General features: G+C 43.7%; 1 protein-coding gene across 1 annotated transcript; it reads left to right on the plus strand.

The window, feature by feature from the left end:
- The first annotated feature begins 246 nt into the window (after positions 1-246).
- On the plus strand, positions 247-21,842 carry LOC109636260 (protein FAM53B-like). Its single transcript, XM_020097884.2, has 5 exons — positions 247-669; positions 11,045-11,316; positions 13,058-13,112; positions 14,586-15,457; positions 20,631-21,842. The coding sequence occupies exons 2-5, from the start codon at positions 11,236-11,238 to the stop codon at positions 20,985-20,987; spliced, it is 1,365 nt and encodes a 454-aa protein (XP_019953443.1). The 5' UTR covers positions 247-669; positions 11,045-11,235; the 3' UTR covers positions 20,988-21,842.
- Positions 21,843-23,234: the final 1,392 nt, after the last annotated feature.

The raw sequence follows: 23,234 nt of genomic DNA on the forward strand, positions 1-23,234 counted from the left end.
ATATGATATGATTTGGAGTCAGTGGGTCACGTGATGTGGAAACTATTAAAAACTAAGTTATATTTTAATCAAACTCGAATTTAATGAGGATGAATGTGGGATATTCAACTTTATAAAAATAACTTCACCACAGTCTCTGTAGCTATTTGCACCATTGACATCAACGAAAAGCATAATAATAGAATTTAAAATAATAAATTAAAAAGGAGCACGAGCATCGTAAACGCCTGGAGGGAGGACCACGGCGGAACATACCAACTCAGAAGGGGTGTTAACGTCGGAACACAAAACTTCATGCTGGGTGTAAATCACACACCGAGCGTTTGTGTGTTGTTTTAAATCGATAGCTTAATCAGTGAGGTTCAAGTAGTTTTTAAAATGGTGTTGTAGTTGGTGAGTAAATCTGTCTCTGGGTCAGTTTCCTCCCTGTGCGGAACCCTCGGCCCCGGCTGACGTGGTTAGTCCGGACGCGGATATGGTTACAATCGATGCAGGAGCAGAAAGTCAGTGAGCTCTCAGCTGCTCTCAGCTGCTCACAGACCGGAGCTGGAGCAACTGACACAAACCTCCCAGACTTCTTTACTTTTTTAAAATTTCTTAAACAAGTGACCTCAGCTGCTTCCTCCGTGTTGAAGATGACATAACTTCGAGGGAGCCTCTGCTGGCCAGGTAATAGCTCAGATACTACTTCAGAGCTGAGTTCATCTTTCTTCTTCCTCCTGAACTCATGTGGAGTTTACTTTGTCTGCTCGTGCTGCCCCCCGTCCTCCCATCACTCCAGTGATCGCATTGTACATGTCAATCTGTGCCTCCTTTACTCCAGATTAGACTCAGCTTCATGTTGCACACTCTTTGCAGAGGGAACTGTTAAATATATTCTGCAGATTTGTGGTTTGCAACCTTACTTTGGACGCGATCAGCTGTTCATGTGAAGTTTAAATGTCTGAGTGTGAGAAGTGAAAAGTGGTGGACAGTCTGGACAACCACTTGCTGCAGTAGAACTTGGTGCACAATAACCTGCTTTTAGAGGGGTGGGTGATGGGGGGGTGCACACAAGCCTCAGTGTGGGCCAGCAAAACTCCCCTCCATCTATCAGCCGTGCTAATAAAAGCTCACTCCACACTACCTGTAGGTGGAGGAGGCAGAGGGGACACAGCTCCACACCACAGTCAATGAGAGGAGATTAAAAGACTCTTGCAATGAAGCTTTATCAATAATAATCAATGAGAAAAGTTCAATATAAGTTGATGTAATGCTCGTCAATTGTGCAAAGAGGTATAACACATGATTGTTTGAGAGTGTGGCAAGTGTTTGTCATTCAACCCTCACAGAGAAAAACCACAACCTTCACCCAGCAGCAAAAATAAAATACTGAACAGTGTGACATCTGTTGTGATAATTATTGATGTCGACTGATGCAGCCATATTGTCATAGCCAGTGCTTTTGAGGCTTGGTTGTGTGGATCAAATCTCCACCTCTGATTTATGGCTTTGTTTCTTCTTTAGAGGGCAATTTGCAATAAACGTGTGTTTATGAGCATTTTTTTCTATCATGAAAAAGTTAAAGACATGAGCCACTTTCATTCTTCCTTAATTTCATTTCTGTTGCCTGAGCAATACAGTGAAATAAGTCAGCACTCCTAAGAGTCCACTCAAAGTAACCTGCAGTGTTATTGGTCACTGTCATGACAACGCCAGAGAGAATAATATACACTATGTTATGACACAATAATGAAACTAAGCTTACCCCCATTAATACGAGCTGAGAATAGCTTCATTAAAGGGAACTCATCACATCCAGGCGTAAAGAGAAGAGTCTGCGCATTTAAAGTCTAAAAATGTTTTATTATCAAGTGAAAAAAAGTCAGTTCTCTTTTTATATATAGAAATGTATTTGTGTGTGGGTGTATCAGTGGCTATGTGTCTTAATCAAAGGGGCAGGGTTCATTCTCATTCCGCAACTACTTTATGGCCCACCTGATTTAAAATGAAAGCCAATTACACTGAACATAGAGCACTGAGGCCTCTATCAAGTCTTTTGGGGTTATGGTTAGGACGTAACTGTTGGTGCTTATGTTTTGCCCTTTCCAATATTGCACGATAGTCGGTTGATCTTTGTGGACACCATAAACACACTACCACGGAGAACTGGTTTGGCACCAGGGCACCCTAATTGAAAATACCTGCCAATGTCTCTTGCTGCCACCATAGCAGTGGCCGCCCTTGGCTCACGGGGGGGGGGGGTGCGGTAGGCTGGTTTGGTTAACTAAACAGGAAATGTCAGTAGTCGTCTGAAAATCCTGCTGAGAAACCCCATCTCACAAATGCAAAGTGTAGCTGAAGTCTGGAGGGGAAGCAGAGATATTTCACTACATGTCAGCTCTAGTGTCTAATTACTAAGCAGATGTTGATGAGGGGGGGACTCACAAATACTGGTTAGGCTCAGAGGAAACCTGCTCTGAGCATGTTCAATCTGCCTCCCCAGTTTTGGGGAAGATTATGATGATGACTATATACCTTGTTTTGATTTCCATCCAGTGCTGGAATGTCACAGCTTGGTGTGAACAGGCATGTATAACTATCAGATTCTATCATGCAATGTGCTGTTGAGTGTATGTGTTGATTTTATCACAAGGACTGGGTTAAACTTGTAAACCAGTACCAAGTTTCTGTAGCTGCACCAAAACAAATTGTTTTTGAAACTTTACTTTTGCAAACATTAACCTTCTTTATTTAATAAAATGAGCTAAGCTTTCCTAATGCATAGTGTCTAATACTATCATAAAGAGCTGTGAATAAAAGGGATTTAAATCAGGAAATGTCTGATTACTTCACAGAAAAAGGAAAAATATTCACATCAATCATTGAATAGTGTATAGTGCTTTAATACTCTGTGCTATGGAAATGTTTGGCCTTTAAAAGAGGTTTGACACCCAGCCCAAGATCTGACTCTATAGGAGGAAGTGATTAACAGTTGCTGAAAATCCCTTTCATTTGTTTCATAGTTTTTAGTGAAACACAACTTGATGCACTTGCACTGCAGTCGTACTCGACAACAGCCTTGGCATTGTTAGCCTGCTCCCACTTGTTTGGGACGTACTATAGACATAATTTACGGACGCTATCAAGGCGGGTGGGTTTTTAAAGGGGGATCACTCTGCGCTCCAGTGTGTGTGCTTAAGACGCACACATTTGCAGCGTCTTTGTGTTGCAGGCGAAAGGCCCTATTAGAGCTCTATTCTGTCCGTGGGCAGCTGTGTGCCCGTGTGCGCTGAGCTGCTGGGCCATTCTCCATCTGTGTGTATAACTCACGCTCAGACTGTGCACTGACGCACACGCTGCCACTTTTCCTCCCTCTGTCAGCATCTGTGTGTTTCAGTCTAATTTTTTCCCCTGTTGTTTGTCTTTCTCTTCCTCTAATGCTGTGGCTCCTGTTCTGTCTCTGCTCCTCTGGCCTGAGGCGTTATGCAAAGCTATCAGAAAGGGATTGTTAGCCATGCCTGTCTGTGCCTTCATGCTACTCTCTTCTCACTTCAGAAGCTTCCCTTTCTGCTGTGTGAACTGCAGTAACAACTGCTGCTGCCTCAAACACACTCATTCCACTCTGCTTCAGGGAGTTAATAACCAATACCTTGGTTATTTCACAGTATATTTGCTGCAGTGGTCATAGTCCTCATTTTGTATATTCCTTCCCCATTAACATGATAGATTTGTAAGTCTGGCGTCTTGACTCCCACAGAGCCAAAGACCTGAAGCTGAAAAGAAAAGAGGCTTTCTCACATACACCAGAGAAGCACTCCCCCAACCCCCCCAAACACAGGCACCAGACTCTACTTAGAGATGAAAGGCATTCTGGGATGCAATGGGAATGCTCCCATCAACACGTCCCACTGTGTTTCTGTTGGTTGAGAGTTCGGAATCATCTTGAGTTTCTTGTTTGTTGGTTTTCCAGGCTTCTCGGTGTGTGTCTTTTGCTGCCTTGTGTCAACTTAACACCTAAGTTATGAATGACAGTGGTTGGCACTTTTCCATTTATTTCTTTTAGCAGCTGCTGAATAGGTTCTACTTAAGATGTCAGCCATTGCATAGCTCCTGTCTGAACAATGTGGTGGGGACCACTTGGCTGGTGAACTAGCAACACCCCCTACCCCCAGTCGTGTCCTGTAAAAAAAGAAAAATGAAAGCTTTTGGCACGGACAGCATAATTTCATGTATTTTTAGAAGTGGTTTTCCACAGCTGTCCCTCCAAGATAAAAGGACTTTTACTGTTAAATATGTACCTCATACAAACCTGACACTTAATGTACTAGATCCTACAAAACTTGTTCTTTGTGCAAGCCCAGGCTTAGAACCAGTGTGTCCTGACCATCCTGCCTGCACAAAGTACTGAAATACGTTACAACTCCTCGCTGTAATGTTCTATGCTAATTGCTATTGTAATCATGTTTTTTAAACACCTGCAGGTTATTTCAAACATCAGACAAAACACCAGCAGGCAACACTATTTGCAACTAATTAGCTTCCTGGCTTAGTGTCAGGAGGCACATTTAGGATGGCACAGATAGAGATCTAATACAAGTGTAGCAAAAGAAATGTTTTTGCTAATATTTAGTCTGTGTGTGTTCTATCTAAAAATCTAAACCCCCAGTCAAACTTAGACTGTGGAAAAAATATTAAGATGGCTCCTGTGTTCGCTCTCCTTTTGCCCAGCATATGGTCCATATCATCACACAGCGGTGGTGTAACAGTTGAATCCCACAGCAGTTTTGTTTTCATGAGTTACTGTATATCGAGCAAGTCACATATTCAGCCCACAATTTGATTATTTTATTAAGTTAAATTATTCCCACAAGTAAAACAGCTGTCAATGTGACATGTGGGGGGGGGAAAGCAAATAGTCACTCTTCCTGTTCAGCTCTGCAAATGGAGAACTCAAGAACGTGTCATTCTGCACTAATTTTTGCCGTGTTTCAGTGCTAACACCGGCAATGACACACCTTCAGTGGACTTGCATATCTTGATACGATACATGGCGCCGCTCTGCACCCTGCTACACACCACGCAGCAGTCAGAATCTATATGGTAAGCGGAGCATGAATGAATGAATGGACCAAAGGAATGCTGCTCATTCTTCCACCCGTAAACGCACTCTCCTTCAACTTGCCCATATGCACCTCCACAACTTGAGCTTGGTATCATGTAAGGGCATTAATGTCACTTCATTGGTCGATCGGTAGTGATAACTGTATAACATCACCTGCTTACACAGCATAGGAGCGGCGCAGTCTCCCTCATTGAGCTGAGCAATCGCAGGGGATTGCTAGCAGCGCTGGGGACTCCCATGTAATGTATCCCTGATGGATTAGGGCTCTGGTTAGTGTGCACAGAACAGGCCCTCATGGATAATGGAAGAAACCACTGGCGGAAAGGCAAGGATTGGTGGAGGGAGGGGGGTTAGTGTAATTAGAGGGGTACCTGATGTATGGAGAGCCTTGGCATGCGAGGGTCACTCCTGGGGGCAAGAGGCCCCATAGGTTCTTTTACTCAAACTGAAACACCTGATGCTATGCCTGTCAAGCTTCTCAAGACTTTGGCTAACAACTGCAAGTCTGAGATGCAGGGGTGGTCACGTCGCTGCAGCTGCGTTGTCTGGCCACGTTCAACAGCCCAGTTTCCTGTAAATATAATTTTATCAACAGTTGTCACTGTTATCCCATGTTTTGTGCTTGGTTGCTATGGCTACCTTTATTATTAGATTCTTGAAACAGTGAACTTCTTAGCAACTGTTTTATGTCAGAGAGAAACTGGAGTCCAGAGATATCTGTGAAAAATCCTGCAGCACTGATGCTTTAATGGTGGAGTGACTAGATGATAAGTTACATGTTCTACCTAAATTACTCATGCTCTCTGGTAGTAAATATATAAATGCAGATATGTTAATTTAACCATACTGTAAAGCTATCACATAAGTAAACACAGTGAGGGTGAGCCAGTGACCCATTTACTTTACGATGCAGCTTTCTTACTGTAAATGTCAATGTGAAATTATGGTGTGATGTTTGTTCCACTAGTGTATAGGGTGTTCCCCTCTTTTTTATTTAAGCTGGAACGTTCGATGAGGAGGTATATGGGAAGTTGACTCTGTGCCACAATGCTTGGGTTTTACTTTCTGCATGTATTTGGTAATAAAATCTGTATGTTCCACACCCAGTTCAGCAGCAACATGTGACCACAAGGGAAGCGGCACCCGTACACTGCAAAGGGAAGTGTGTTCTCATATGGGTGTTATGCTTGTGTGTCTTCATACAAGCTAAGCAATGAGAGGAACTCCAGTGTCAACTGGACTGTCAGGCTGCCTCTTGAGAAAAGGCTCAAGAAGTTCTCTGAGTAATGATTCCTGCTTCTTTATTCATTGCAGAGGTGTTGTTAAGGGTGACAGTTTGAAATAAACTAAATGATCTTTTTAAGTTGCTCGCTTTAAGTGCAGCCTGTGTTTATGTAAAGGTTGATGGTCACTGTCGTTGGAGAAACGTTCCGGGGAATCTGCAGGAGGAGGCCAGAACCTGACGACTGACAAAGACAATGACTGAATGAGCCCTTCATTGTTCATGCACTTCTGAAGATCTAGTGGTGGGATGGTGTGTTGTTTTTGGCCAGTGTTCCCCTGCCAGTGGGTACTAGGGTGATGGCCAGAGGATTCAGTGGTATGTCATGACCTCCCTAGGACCATTTTTACGACCTCGGTCGCATTATATGAAAGAGGGGTGGCTGTCTGTTCACCCTGAATTAACAGTCCACACCGCCGACGTTCACAAAAGAGTGGCTCTTACTTCTATTCACCACCTCCTACAAAAAACCTGCGTGCGCAAAACTTTTCTTTTTGATGTTTTAACGTTTGTTTCCCATGGCTGTTTTAACTACTGATCTCAATGTCCAGCTTCGTGCACCACAATAAACTGGTATTGCAATGGCAGTCTGACCAGAAAAAACTGTAACAACACAAATGTAACCATTTTCCAAACAAGTATCTGAAGTTTTCACCTGTCACCCATGCAGTATTTTGTTTGTTTGCTCCTCTATCGTGTCATTAGTATGAAATGAGTTGCTTTCTTTCAGCTGCAGCCACCGATCAAAGTCTTGACACCAGACGCGCTCTGCACAAGTATGCGGCAACCAGAGCCAATTGGTGATGGACACCAAACACCCCGTCACAGAGCTTTAGGGGGCCCCAAATAGGCTTCTATTCATCTGCCTGTACAAATCGCAGTCTGGGCAAAGAGCCATATTATCTTAGCTGCCCTTTCTAGTGCCCTCCTGAGTCATTGGCTATTGTGAACCAAGAGCTGCTGTCTGCGCCCCAGCGTACACAAATCTGACCAGAATTACCATTAGATTTTTAGTCCACTATGGAGGTCAGGTCTAGTTACACAATCCTACAATGATGTGTTAGCCCAAACAATAGCTCGCTTTTCTTCCATTTAGTTCTAATCAAGAGTTGTTTGACTTGCCCCACAATTACATCGAACAGATTTGACATAACATTGCAAAAGTTATCGCTCCATCTTGTTTGGAAAGGCTCGCTAAACATTTTCTTGGGATGAGCATTGTTACTATCGCCAATGAGGTTACGTTTTCATTGACGTTTGTCTGTTAGTTAGAAGCATTACACAAAAACTACTGGACATGTTTCCATGACAGTTGGCGGAAGTCTGTTGCATGGATCAGGAATGAACCCATGAAATTTTGGGTTGGATCCAGATCAGGGGGCAGATGCAGGAATTCATTATCACCCTCTTTAATATTTAGAGATGAGTTGAGTTGATGAATGTAGATGAAAGAAAGCAGCCATATTTAAGGGAGTGATACATATCAGCGTGCAATTTGGTGTGCACTCTGCTGGGCCTTGGATGGGGGTATGCACTCTACTGAGTGCTCCCCAAGTTGTAAGAAGAATGACGACTGTTTACTACTGCTCTCTACTTGTTCTGCTTTCATTGATGTGTACTGCTGATTTTCAAACTGGAAAAACCACAGCAGCTCTCCTGGAAATGTCAAAGTTCATCTAACTGAATTAAGCTGTAGGCAGAAGCAGCACATTCAGTCGCACTCAGACAATAAAGGTTTTTCATACGGAGAGATGTAGTCAAAGGCAAGATTCACTTTAAGCAGTGCAAATCTTATCTGATCAGAGGAGGCTCTGCACAAGTGCTCCACAGTTCTCTCTCCATTAAGCTCTGGTTTCCCCATCATGAGGAGTCAGTTCATTAAGTAAGCATGGACCCAAGGCTGAATTCACACTCGCTCTGCCCTCTCCCATGACCCCACTTGCCAGTCACTTCGCACGCACACGCAGGGACGCATAAACAGACATGCATGTACATAGACGCACCACATACACACTCTTGTTATCACTGTTGAGGTGCAGCTTAAGCCCTGGCGGAACACGTCACACTTCCTAACAGCATCAGTCAAACGGCAAAAACTGTAACAACCTTTACACATGCAGTAACCGTCATGCTCCTCAAGTCTCTCTCTCACACACACACACACACACACACACACACACAGACCCTGTTACATCGCCACACCTATTACTCAGTGTCAACCCTAATCAGAGAAGTAATCTGCCAAACTGATCAAGAAGAACATTCCCTTCTCCTCTGACTCCCACCACCAACACCAGCCCCTCTTGCCTGCAGAGGCCCAGTTGTGCTCCAATGACTCTCCCGGATAAATGGAGATAATGGGAGTCATATGCTAGCAGTTGGTTTGAGGCAGACCTACATGAAATATTTATAGTCCTCATGTAGTCATGGGGCTGGAGAAGAAGAGGAGAAGGCATACAGTTGACATAGTGAAGTAACAAGACATGACTAGACTGGTTATAAAACTGCTTTATCAAATCTGTGAAACAACTCCCCTCCCCTTCCATCTTTTTATTTGTCCCCCCTTCACTTTCGAAGATACCCATTTAAAACCCAGCGCACACTTGCATCCTTCTCTCTGAAGCGTGTTATATAAGTGCAACAACCCTTACTTAACAGGAAACCACATGTTAAACGAGCAGAATAGCATAGTAGGCCTGGAAGATCCATTAGCCTCATGTGTTGCCCCACAGTGAAAAGCTGTCATTAGCCACCAGGCGACCGGGGGATCTGAGCTATGCTTATACTCTTTAATTCAATGTGTCAGTGTGTTTGGTGGTTCGCTAATGAAGGAGAGAGGCTCCGGCCCAAGGTCACTGCAGTTATTCCTACGTTACCCCTTGCACTTAGGGTAAAGACAGCATAACTGAACCTGCCCATCATTTACTCATTTCCCATGCATTAAGTAGAGTATCAGGACGGCTGCAGATGCAGGCAGTGGATGAGGCAACCACAGCGCCATACAGTATACATTGTGTTCCCTTTCTATTCATGTTTCCTCACCACATCTGTAGTCATGTGATGTGAGTCGTGTCTTCTCCGGGATTAGCTATACTTGGCTTTCTGTTACAGCATGTCCATGTTCCCATTTGCACTGCGAATCATGTTGACATGCAGAATGTTCCATTATTTACAGGGATACGGAAACAATTTTCCCGTTTGTTTACACAGACAGTAACTTTGTAGGCATGCATATGGGCAGTTAAGTTGTCAGGGTGTTAAACGTCGAATGGAAAAACATCAATCAGCACTTCTCAACCGAAGTGTTGCTTTAGGTCAGACCAGAGACGTTTCTGAAACTGCCGTTAGTTTATTCTTTAAATTAATTTAAGATTAAAATAAATATATTTTGATTAAGAATTGTGCCAGAGGGCAGATACAAAATTTCCAATGACAAAAAGTGGGCTAAAAGAGTATAGTAGCTTACTACTCGGACACAATGTGTCACCACAGTATGTAGATAATTAGAATTAGAAAGCTTTATTGTCAAAAAACAAAACAAATGTAATACGATAATAATAACCTACCTTGTTTATTTTTGAAAGGCTTGGCTCCGTTCAGTCTGGACATGTTGCAAAACGTCATCTTAAATGTAACCGGTCTGTGTTTGATACCATGTAAAACTACGGTAGCTTAGAAGGCCTTTCTTCATGTTCTTGGGGAAGAAAGTTTTGACATAGATTACATGTGCTTATTGTATTAAATAACTTCATTATAAAATACTTGTATGTCAATTGATTGGAACAACAAGCATCAGCAAACTTCAGAAACCATTGTGTGCACTCCCTTTTTAATACGACAAAGTTTATATACTCGTTTCTGCTGATTGGGCAACAGCTCTGAGCAAATTTTTCGTTCAACCAGGAAACCATAGAAAAACATTGCAAAACATTTGATTGAATGTGCCCTTAGAAAAAAAAGAAAACTGTCTTCTATTTGAGAAACATACTTTTGTTGAGCAGCTATGAAATTAAAACTGTATTTAAATTCACAGACTTCTTGGGTGGTTTAAAGATCCCCCCCAGACATGTTTTAAAAAATGTCTGCTTGGAATAATTATCTTTGCCTGATGTGTTTTTCTCCATGAAGTAGTTCAGTTACCTTGTTATAAATTCCTCTTCATTAAGAAATGTGAGTATGCAAATGAGGTTAATTTGAACAGTATTACTCATAGACAGGGGTTGATACTCCACATCATACTTGAGTAAGTTACACAATGAAACCTTGTTGCAATGTTACAAATATCCTGCTTGATGAGCACGCCTTACACTCTGATGTGAAGTGGCCACAGAGACAATTAATGTAAAAATGTCTCCTATTGTCAAACTGTGAAACTCAAAAATTCAACTAAAGTGGTTAGAACAGTCTGGCACAGAAGAGGACACAGTAACTATGGTTTGCATGCATCTCTTCTCATTGGACGAGTACTGGATGATAGAGAGTCAAAGGGATTTGGATGATCTTTGCACTAGCTTTTGTCATCAGCAGATTCATTAAATATCATGTTAAAGAATATGAAAGCTGTATCTGGGTGTAAAATGTCCTGCAAATGTACCATATTTGTTATTGTCAGTATTTAAATTATTTTTCTTTAACCCAGTCTCCTTCCTTTAACACAGAGATCTGCTGAAGTGTGAGTGAAACCCTGTTACTTCTGCCACTACATCTTCAGCACTTGAGGATTGCTCTGCAGATGGGAGGTCCCCAACCGGTCACCTGTTTCGCCCAAATGTCCTCCATCTGCGTCTAAGATGGCTGCCCGCGGCCCTCTTCTGCACCCACACGGAACTGAGCAGAGCTGCGTGCTACCATGGTGATCATTTTATCCAAAACACTGGAAAAGAAGAAGGGTGTCAATGATGTAAGGTCCAAGAGCATCGAGAGACGGCTGGTGAGAGAAACGTAACCTTTAGCGTCAAAACAAACCGCTTTTATGTTGACTATTGTTATACTGATCAAGGATCTGCACAATGTCTCATATGATAGGCCAGTGATTATATTACATCAGTGTATAACCACATGCTGCAGATGCCACTGTTCGTCACGTACGCTTACTTGCAGAATGCGATGTGGTAAGTCATTATGTGGCAGTTAAACAATGATTAGGATTGAAAAATAAGAAAAACTATTTGATTAGATGAGTGGAAAAACATGCAACAAAGGTAGATGAAGGGTAAAAGGGGTCACTGAATGGTTAGTGTAAAATACTGTGAATCATAAAGGGTGGTATGGCCCCCACAGTTTCCATTACTCAACCTAATTTTCCAGGCCAGCTGAATAGATTTGCACTTGCACTGACAGCACAAGAGAATATCTTATAAAAGAATGTTGTTCATCCCTCCGGTAAACTTTAGAGACTTGTATCTCTGCACTGCACCAACATGAAACAGATACACCCTCTAATATTTCCAAAACTGTCAATGCTCCTCTAACATTAAATTTCACCCCTAAGTTTTACAACACGTAACTTTAAATGACCTGACAAGTCCCTGTTAATCAACCTAGACGTAAAATTATTTACAGTTTATAATTCAACAGTCTACTCAGATAGCACAACACAAGAGCTACAAAAATTATTTTCAAGTTTTATTTTCACTCATGCTTAAGGCCTATATCTGTCTTAAAAAATCTCATTTTCCTGTTGTGGTAACCATTGAGGTGAGTCAGAACACTGTATTGTGGCATTTTCCTTTTGTATGTTGTGCAGACACCACCCTGTTGTAAGAATGAAACCAAGAAGAGGATAGGTGTCTGATTTGAAGAAAGGCGTGTGAGGACAAAACGGTTTTATAGTCTATGAATCACCTTTGTTCTTTTTTAAAACCTCCAGTATAAAACCTGTGTGATGTGACATTTATTAATAAGGCTCTCCACCGCCAACAATTATCATCATGTGAAATCTTGCTCTAAGTTTTGAGCCAATTGGTTTTGGGAGTCTGTCACAATCTTAAAAGAACGTGACAATAGTGATGTGGCATTAGTGAAGAAATATGTTTAAAGGGATAGTTCACCTTAAAAATAATTCACTTGTCTACTCACCAATATGCTGAAGGAGGGGTGGGTGAAGTCCAACAAAACACTTGTGGAGTTTCAGGGGTAAACAGCGTTGCAGTAAATGGCTGCTACTTCTTCAAACTAGTGTCCGTATGCCCCGACATTCATATTCGACTTTATTTAAACTATGTCTTCAGCCTCTGACCTCTAACCAGATGGAGCAAAATCAGAATCAAAAGTCCAACATCCTTTACTCAGTTTTCTTCTCCCCAACCCTACGGAAAATATTTATTGCTCTTTAGCTGCTTAATGCTTCCCTATGGTTACCAGCTCGCATACAGCTAGCACACACACTCCTAAACATACACACAAACAACTGTTGGGAGCTACTTATCTGTGGGGTCATTGCTTTAAGTTACACCCATGTCATTTGATTCCCACTGAGAAGTTGTGAAGAGGAATTTCCTAGGAGAATGAAAAGTAACACATTTTTTTAAACTACAAGAATTTAACTCCACCTCTGGTCAAGTATTTTTCAGCTGGGTAATAATAAACATGCAGAATTTGGTATTGCTCTTCTCATTTATTATTGGTTTACTTCGTACCTCCCTGACTGTCGACCCCTGTGTTTTCCACAGAGCGAGCTCCGCACCATGAGCAAAGGGACCACCCTCTTCTCCTGTGGATCTGTGGGTGAGTTATCTCCATTCGTCTGTTTGCCCTTCCTGTCGTCTGGTGTCTTATAATAAAAGTTTCCACCTGTCTGTCCCTTGCACTCACTTAAGGTCTGGACAGTGAACTGGCTGAGTTTTTGTTATATTTTCACAAATGTAATATGGTAAGAAATTGCCCCCCCCTCACCCTTTTGATAGATTGGACCCCCAAGGTCAGGGATCCTCACTCTAACAGTCTCATTGTTTATCCCCTCTGTCACACTTGGCTTCAGTCACTTCTCCATTTCTCCGTCTGTCACTCATCCCCCTCTCATGATCAGGGTGCACCTGCCTCCACACAACATTGCACATCGTTCTCATGGGAGTGAACAGTAATTGAATATGCTGTTGCCAATGTCAACAATTTCCCTTTGGCTCTGTTAGTGTTGCAGTAATTACCCCCTGTGTTAAAAGACACGCTACTGTAGATACAAGTCACTATCGTCTCTCTTTATTTTCGGGGGAGACGTGGTAACGTCAGGGGGAGGAGCGTGGATTTCTTTTTCCACTCTCGATGTTGACATTAACATCGTCTTGCATGTCTTGTTGGTTCAACCAGCACTTTGTCTCTTGCTTTCAAAGGGTGGCCTTTTGAAGTTCATCCCTTTCTCCCTTTTGTCGAGTTGTTTTCCTAACATTCCAGTCAGGTCGTCACTGTAGCCCCCGTGCATTGTTTGTCCGCCCAAAACAATGATTTCCGTCCACCAGTCTGAGCGAGAGCGTGCCAGATTTAGAGACAAGCATCCCGAAAGGATGGGATTTGGATCGGCAAGGTTCCCTTTTTGCCAAAAAACCTCAATAGATTCACAACTACACCTCTTGGCTTAGTAGCTCAGGCAACTATGGCACTTTACTGTAGGTGTATTATGTCCCAAGAGTGCGTGATAGACTCTAGTGTGGATGATGGGACAGCTGCACTAAGCGCGGTGCTTTCCAAAGCTCATCAGAATGTTCTGTGACTTTTATTTTCATCTTGTCGTCAATTTTGTTTGAGTTTTTCAACTTTCTGCACAGTAACAAATGAGGTAAACTGATTTGAACCATGTAGCTTAAACCTGTCATTCATCTTACAACAAATGACTGATGATAATCTTTTTAAAATGCTCCAAAGCTCATTTGTTGATTTTTGTGCATAGCAGAGTGTAAGCAGCCTAAATGACCTTAAGTGTATGTTTAGTTCCTCTGTAGTTAAATACCTCCTCAGTGCAGTTAGCAGAAAATAATCTCCCTCTTTTTCAAAACAGCGTGTCCTTACAGCAACTGTTCCCTCTTTAAGCTTGTTTCCTGTTTGTTTGTTCCTTTGTATCAGTTAAGACCTTTACGTTCCTCCCACTACCTTCCTTTAAGCTACACCACATTATGCTGTAATTACCGTAATGCAAGTGATTATATAGAGAGAAGGGACTGCTATTGAGGCCAATGAGAGTGAGAATGTATGTTTTGAATATTTCAGAGGCAGATAGGTGGCTGGACCTGGGGCGAAGCTGTGCCATCCAGCAGAGAGCTCCCTGCCAGGCTGGTGCCAGTCTGGAAAGCCTGTGGGATGTGATGCCGGAGCCAGGGAGCCTGCACTGGGCCAAGGAGCCCGGCAGCGCCACGGCAATCACCAGTCTGATAAGGGATCTCAGCTTAGCCAACGGCAGCCTGGTCAGCCCCCACGCCCATACTACGTCCACCACTGCACACTACACCACTACAGCCACCAGCCAAGCTCCTGTGGCACCCCCGAGCAAACGCCAGTGTCGCTCCCTGTCGTTCTCTGATGAGTACAGTGGGTTCCGCTCATCCTGGAGGCCCCAGGGCTCCCGAGTGTGGACAGCAGTGGAAAAACGAAGGTGCCACAGTGGGGGAAGTGTTCGAGGAGGAGGGGGTTTCTCTGGTGGTCATTTCCCCACCATTCAGCGTAGCTCCAGCTTCAGTTTGCCCTCGTGCTCCAGCATCCCTTCAGATGGAGGCCTGGACTTGCCATTCTTTAACCAGCGACTGCCTCTGCACCCTCAGTTCACTGCCTCTCCGGTCTCCCCCATCTCCCCCTCATATCATCACCAGTCCCACCATCACCACTTCCTCAGGCCCCTCTCCCTGTCCCACGAACAAATCAGCCTGCCAGAGCTGCAGAGGGAAGAGGCGTCGGAGGCCAGCTCTCCAGACTCCACCCCAGAACTGGGGAGGCGAGCCGGCCAGAGAGCTGGTGGCACGGGGTGTCTGTCTCGGAGCCGGTCCCAGCCGTGTGTGCTCAACGACAAAAAAATCGGTATGAAGCGCAGGAGACCGGAAGATGCCCAGGAGCAGCGGCCCTCTCTGGACTTGGCAAAGATGACTCAGGTTAGCTGGAAATTTTGAACACTGACAAGCTCACACACCCAAATTCATGTAAATGTGTCTTATTATAATTTGACTCATTTTACAGAGTTTAAGATCACTTGTGTTCACTGATTAAACATAAATCAGCATCAGCTTATTTCTAATTTGGCTTTCCTGCTGCCAAATGGGCTCTATTACATTTGGTTAAATCCTGGACCAAATACATTTACCACACAGACAAATACCTTTTTGTTCTCGGACCAAGTTCAAGAGCTCCTCAAACGCAACTGAGCCTCTCTCTCTCTGAGTCTGATCAGGGGCTGGATTGAATCAAGCTGATTTAAGGTTTCTGGGTTGTTGGTCCGAGGCTTCAGGGCTGAGTGATCTCAGGCCTCCTTCCTTCCAGCTCAGGGAGTGGCGCTTACTAAACAAGCATTCCTCATGTTCGGTCACGCTGCTTAGTGCCACACTCTAGCAAGCCTGGCTACACTTGGTCATCTCATTTTCTCCGCTGGGTAAACAGCCTATCCAAAGGTTTGACCCCCTCACCCTCACTTGTGACTCCTACGCTGTATTTCCGTCTTTCACTCACTGCGCCACTTCATCTCTCTCTCGTGCCTCCTGTCTTCTGCAGTCAGAGCAACCAAAGGTGATTAATCCCGTGGATATTTGGATGCACAGATTGCTTTCCCCACAACAAGAGTTTGTTTGTTCCTATGTGAGGTCAGAGGAAACAGAGAAACAGCCAGAGAGTATAAATGACCACCGGACAAACCCAACCCAAGAATAGAACCGTAAAAGTATTTTAATGACATGTACCGTTTGGCACTGCTCTGATGTGTTTGTGGAGCCCAGAAAAATCTTGATTTGATTCTTGTATCACATCCTGTTTCATTATTTATTTGAATGCTATTGAAATTCACAGAGAGCAGCCACGAATACCAAAGCCTCCCTGCTTCCCTGCACTTCTATCTTCATATCATTCATATGATGTGCTAAAATATTCCTTCAACATATCCCCCTGCTCAGGAAATACTCTTATTAGACAGAACTATCGACGCATCCCTCGTCCCTCCCTTCCTTTTCACAAAGATTTGTGATCCCAGCCTTTCACCCTCAGGACCCAGCCAGGGTTGGATCAACAAGGCTTTGGTAATGGAGCCTAGCGAGCATGTTTCCTCTAGTCATGCCAGCTGCTAAGAGGGGAAAATCAAGCATGATGATCACACACATACACACACACACACACACACACACACACACACACACACACACACACACACACACACAGAGTCAGTTTTATGTTACCTCTGGTTGCACCAGAGCTTTAAGGCAGGAGCACACGTCAGCAGATGATTGTGAAATTAGTGTCAGTTCTCAGGGATTAATCAGCAGAACCATTGTTTCACATGTCAGTTATTTCCGGGGGGTTTTCCTGAATTAACTTACATGATTGCTTGCACTCTCTTGATGACACACATGACATATAAGTATATTTATGGTATCACTTTGTATCTCTTCCCTCATTACTCAGACTTAACTTGTGTCTGCAACCAGTGCAGGTAAAATACTGCATCACATGCACCCAGGATCCTACGCAAGCAGGGTCGTACTATGTCACAATTAATATAATGACCCCAAACTCCCATTGCAGGGTCACATACTTGTCATAGGTTAACGAGGTGGTTTGTCTCAGTGAGAGCCAAGGGAAAGCAAATACTCGTAGCTGGCAAACAATCTGGAAAAGGAAGTGATGATGTGGAAACAAGGGTCTGGTTATAACTGGTGTCGGTTCTAGTGAGGACTGAACATGAGCATTAGGGGATGCAACAGATACGATGATATCCTCTTATGGGAAGTTGATTTTTTTTGTGGAAGGATTGTCATGATTCTGGCATTTGACGCTGAAGCTGTTTTAGGGCAGCATTAAAGAAGATAAACAGTCACTCCCTCCCAAGAAGTGGGTGAGTCTCATCCCAATTCTCTAAAATGGCGTTCAACTTGGCCCAGCCTTGGAGTGTCAATTAGGAGTTATTACACCCTCTCACACCTATAATGCGTCCTCCTGTTTTACGTGTGTGGATGAGTAACACAGTCTAAAGACCAGGTAAAGAGAAATGAGAGTAGTTGGTGAATATGCATCAGGGCAAACGTTATAATAACAATAATTGCAGTTGTGTCCAGTGTGCTGGAGGCTCAGATGGTGAAGGACTATGAGGGTTCACTCGTAACAAGACCTCTGTGTGCGTGTCAGTGGAACATGGTGTAATTTGGCCCCTGGATTCCTTGACCACCCCAATGAAGGAGGGTGTGAATTCTGTGCATGCATGTCATGCTAATCGTCTATAACTCGACCACCACAGGGATTGACATGCAGTACCCCACAAAATACCTTGAATATGCTCCCTGTCAGCCATGTATGTCAATTCACTGCACACTACACTGCTTCCCCTCCTTCATTTTCTTTTCCCTCTACAAAAACAATGAAGGGAGTCGGTGGCGAGCTGTCAGACTGGGGACGTTATCTCTTGATTCTCGCGGATTGATTGTTGACACAGCTCACACTGAGAAAACGGCCCGTGTGCGGCCCACTTGGTCAGTTTCATTCGATTGTGAGTTGTGTTCGTGACAACTTCACTTGGATCAATTTATATTTTGAAGAAGAAATGACAGGCTTTGGTGTGTTAGCAGTAGGTGGTAAAAGGCAGCGTGTTGATCGAGTGCTTAAAATCGTGATTGTGTGTGAAAAATGGCGGGGCAAAAGAAAGGGGCTGTTATTTCTGCAGGAACGCTGGCAGACAAACTCCTCTCTATTAATATCGTCTTGCTGCCCCAAATTCGCGCTGCGCCACTCTTCCCCTCCTTCCCTCCATCTCACTCCATTCCTGGGATGGCAGACATGGTGATCATAGCTGAGCGTCGAGCCCCGCGGGCTTGTGGGAACACCTAGGTCAGCGTCTCGAGGTGTGGCGCTCGCCATGTATATAAAGACATGTTGTGACTTGTCCCAAATGTCGCTCACACATACTACCTGTGATCTGTTCTACGTTATCATGCTGCATTTTTCTCTTGTAAAAAAAATCTTGCATCAAGGCATTTTTGCTCGTATCAGCCATGAATTATCTCTGTGGTTTCCAGAGAATTTCAGAGAAATAGCACAAAACTGAGGCGTTTACACACAGAAACCAACACAGATAACTGATGTGGAGGTGTGCAACTATGTCGTCTGGCTGTCAAGAATGAGTTAGGTTCTCAAGTCTTTGCCTGCACCTCTGGCCTCTCTTCTGTTTTAAAGTTGTTTGCTGTCTGTTGAAGTGGTTTATCAGGCCTCATTTCATCAGACTGGACTATTTTGACATTTTACACATTGAAAGTATAGAAAAGAACCTGCCTGCCTCTTCTTGTGGTTTCTTATTTGTTACACTCTTTATACTGAGCGTGTTTCTGGTCCTGTGCACTGTGGGACTTTTGCCGTAACACTGAGCAGGGTGTTGTTTATCGGTTGCCCTAATTATCAGGAGGATATTTGCCTAACCTCTCCCAGAGCAGCTGCTTTTTTGATCCCATCTTGTAGATAACGTAATCACAGGGTGAGTTCTGGTTGTGTTGCTTGTGGTTGGTAATAATGGATGATGTCTGCCACAATCAGTCATGTGTAAAAGTGTTTTTCTAAGATTTTAATGAATAATTCTTAAAAAGTAGAAATCAAAGTCTTGCCGTTAGAGAGTAATCCATGTGACCTCATTATATCATACCCCTGTTTTGGGTCTGCATGTTATCAGAAATATTTCATTATTTCTTTGCTTCTATTTGTTTCATTGACACTAGCTGACCTCTCAAGTTTCAAACTAATATATGCAGTATCCCAGAAACGATGCATACACTGTGTGATGTGATGAAAAAAACCCAACTCTTGGTTATGACTGTGGGTTAAGTGTGTGCGTGTGTGGTATATTTGGATGTATTCCATCTGGTTGGGGGTATGCTCAAGTGAAAGAAAGAAAACACACACAGGCCGAGCTGGGTACACAGCAGAAATCCAGAAATCTTACTCTGCTCCCCCCAACCTACCACCACACCCATCCAAATCCAAGTCAGCCCGAGTCGATTTTATAGAAAGCATATTGTGGAGTAACCACCTCTCCCCCCTCCCCTCCTCTTTTCCTCTCGTCTGCTGTGCTTTGATAATTAGTAGTGGGGTAATACAGGGGTAGAACAGAGAAAGCAAGGCCTCAGAAATTCCCTTTTTCTAGTTTTTCCTGTGGGGTAACTACGGCTGAGGCCTCCCGCTATTCACACGATCACCTCGAGCGTTGTGCGGATGCTGTACCTGTGTTTGAGGAGCTAACATGAAAAGTAAATCTAGCGGCAAGTGAGCGAACCTCTTCACTCAGACTGAAAAAAAAATACTGAGACTCGAGAACCGGGAGACTCCCACTTCATTGTAACAGGAAAAGCAATGTCCTCACACATGCTAGGGAACATTAGAGTTGTCCGTCATGTAAGCAGAAGCTCTATAGTGGAAACCTCATCTCTATTCACCTCCATGCCTCCAACATCTGCTGCTGGGGCACTCCAGAGATCATTAACCCCTTCACTGCGCTGCATGGCTGCCCGTCTTTGTTGCAGAGAGGAATTCAGGGCATGAATGTGAAACAGGAGACAACTTATTAGTGAATTAAATCTCTTTTAAGGTCAAACTGTGAGTGCGAACACCCAGCCACGTGTGCAGAATAACAATATATCTTAAAAACTGTGAATAACAATGACTAACAAGAATTATCCTGCTTGGCTACACAGGATTGTGTTTCCAGGCCTGGTGTGTTTGTGTCACAGTGGCTTCCTTCGTGATAAATAGGCCTCAGGCTCAGTTGGAAACAAGATACCGTTGTGGTTTGCAGCTCATCGCAGCGTTTTGTGTGTTTTTCTCAAACAACCTAGACGGTTTTATTTTCTGTGTTTGTTCTTCGATGGCTTCTGTCTGTTTACTTGTTCATGTGCCATATATAGTAGGCCAGTTTTGGCAGCCCAAGCTGAAACCCAATCTTAAACTGACATTCTGGGAAAACCTGAGCTTGGGTCCCCCCCCACCACCCACCTCTCAGACAAACCCTCCTGCTTTTATAGCCAGAAAGTGAACACGAGCTAAATCCAGCATTTGTCTTTTTTTTCTCTCCGTGTCTCCTCTGTTCAGAAACTCCAGACTTTTCAGAGCTTGAGTTGCTCAGGGTTCTCAGCTGCCGACGGCCGCCAGTCCAACCTCCAGCTGCCCTCCACTGTGACCTCCAGCCAGCCAGATTCAGACTTCATCACTGTGTCCGAACCAGGGCTGGAGTCCCCGCAGGAAGTGGCAGGAGATGACGAAGAGGAGGAGGATTCATCCTACGAGGAGCTGGACAGCGATTCGGCCTGCAGCGTGGACTCGCGGCCTGGCTCTCCTGACGGTGTTGTGGCCGACAAACGCACCCTCTGGAAGGGTGATCGCATGACGCAGAGGGACATTTTCCAGCTGGGGGGAGAGCTGGATCTTGACCAGATTGAAAGAAACTGAACACTTTACAGGAGGTTTTAAAAGACTGTGTATGGACTGTTGCAGGACATAGACGATGTACCAAAAGATGGCTCTTAAGACGGGTTGTGAGAAACAAGCGGAGGAGGGTTTTTTTGAAAGGGAAGGATGAGAGAAAGTCTAGAAAAGTGATAAAGATGATAAAAGATTAAGTAAGTGGCTTCTTAATGACACATTTGCCTTGAACATTCTTACTGTTTGAATCAAAACACAGTGACTGTTAGATTTTATTTTTGAGGGGATATTCAGCTTAACTCAGGAGTGGGGAAAGTGAGGGTTAGTCTTAAGAAAATTTCCTAGTGCCTCCTGCCTTTCGACCTGATGACCTTTCCAAAGTCAGCTAACCGTAGCTTTGTAGTACTGTAGCAATAGCTGGGCTCCTCTGTATTAAGCTCGAGTTTGTTTTTTGGAGAAAGTGTCAAGGATTGAAAAGCAGCAGAAAGAAGTGTCTTCTCACAGACTTGCCCTTGACCTTCCTCTTCGTCTTTTGTGCACACATGAAAATCTGTTTTCCTTCGCTGAATGTAGCCTCAGTAAGCTTTATGAGGAGTTGACAGACAGAAATTGACAGTGCCTTCTTTTGGATGCTCGCTCTCCCAGTTGTGTCTTCAAGAAACTGGCCTCAATCGAAGCCAGCATTTCTGACCTTTTTTTTTTTTGTGTAGTTCTTAATATGCAAATTGTATATTTGAATTAAACACTGAATCTCAAGTTTTCAGTCCTAATATCAGTGTATATTTTTCTAAGTAACTGTTTTTTATGAGCTGTTTGTGAAGGAGCAAGAATACAATGACTTTCTTCTGACAGAATGGACATGAAATAAATGTACAACCCGCACTCGTATGTCTTGTTTGATTTGTGATCATTAATGAGGCTCGTGCTTTGCGCTCAGAGTTTCTGCAGATCAAAAGTCTGAATGAGCTGCAAAGTTTCCAGAGAGCGTTTAGAAGTCGTGCTCGCTCCTCCACACTCACTTCCTGCCTCACCTTTCAGAACCAAGCTCACACACTTAGACGTCATTGTTTTGAACTTGCATATAGAGTTTTTGGAGCAAATCAGTGTGTAATTTTTTCGCAGTGTCTTCCAACAGCTTGATGAATATGAAAAGTCGTCTGTGTAATGCCCTGATGTTGCCCAGCAGCTCCAAACAGAACAGCAGGAAGTCTAGTCGTGGAATATCCCTGGCTTCTAACCCAGACAGAGGAGACCTGCGAGGCAGACGGACACATCAGCCGGGCAAGTTAGTTCCTCCCTGGGATTTCCTATCACATCTCTCTTATGTATGTGTTTGTTTCACACAAAGCACCTGCCGCCTATTTTATTTTTGTAATGTGTGACTTAATGTCTATAGCGGTCTCTCTATTTAAACTGCACCAAATGCTTCTGTCGTCATTATCATTGGTCTTAGTGGGGGGATGGGAGCGGAAAGCTCCGGCTGCATAATAGTGTTTATGTTCAAAACAGGATGTTCCAGCCTTGTGCTGCTTTTCCTTCGGTCATAGCCTTGAAGGTAGGTGAACTCCGACATCTCAACCCTGAGGTGTTGGCTCAAACAAATACACAACCACAAACGTACAACACACATTCAAAGGTCCTGAAATGCGGAGACCCACCTGTCACCTGGCCTGGAAAGCTGCACTAGCAATTACTTTACCTTCTTTTTCATTTCGAGTTAATCTGTAGATTTTTAAAGAATAGGGTAGAGGGGACCAAAAAGACAGCGGAGGTTTCAAATTCCGAGGATAGAAAACAAAAACAGGCGCAATCTGGTGAAAGGTTCGGACATCTGTTCACATCTCACTTCTTTAAACCGACACAAAAGGCTGGAAACACACAATCCTGTTGCTATCAGCAGCAGTCTGGCTCCCAAAGGTCAGTAAACCACACACAGAAACACACACACATGTTTCCTCTTCAGCAGGAAGTAGCAGGCTAAGCAGTGGAGAGAGTTAATATCTGAGGTAAAAGCGCTATAAATAGGGAGAATTGTAGTTGTGGCTGGTAAATGTAGACATTGGGGAGAGGGAGGGAGGAAAAAGCCACGTTACAGACATTCACAGCCTCCTGGACGGCTCGGCCTCGATTACATGTGAGAAAACATTGGCTGTGTTTTCAAAGAAAGCTGTGTGTGTTTCACACTATCGGCAAAATCACTTCAAGCGTCCGCTGAGAGAACTTCAGAGGAGGTCAGAATAACGATGAAGGTTTTTTTGGCAGAGAAATCTAGTG

The sequence above is a fragment of the Paralichthys olivaceus genome, chromosome 14 (genome assembly GCF_024713975.1).
Source record: "Paralichthys olivaceus isolate ysfri-2021 chromosome 14, ASM2471397v2, whole genome shotgun sequence".
Taxonomy (NCBI): Eukaryota; Metazoa; Chordata; class Actinopteri; order Pleuronectiformes; family Paralichthyidae; genus Paralichthys; species Paralichthys olivaceus.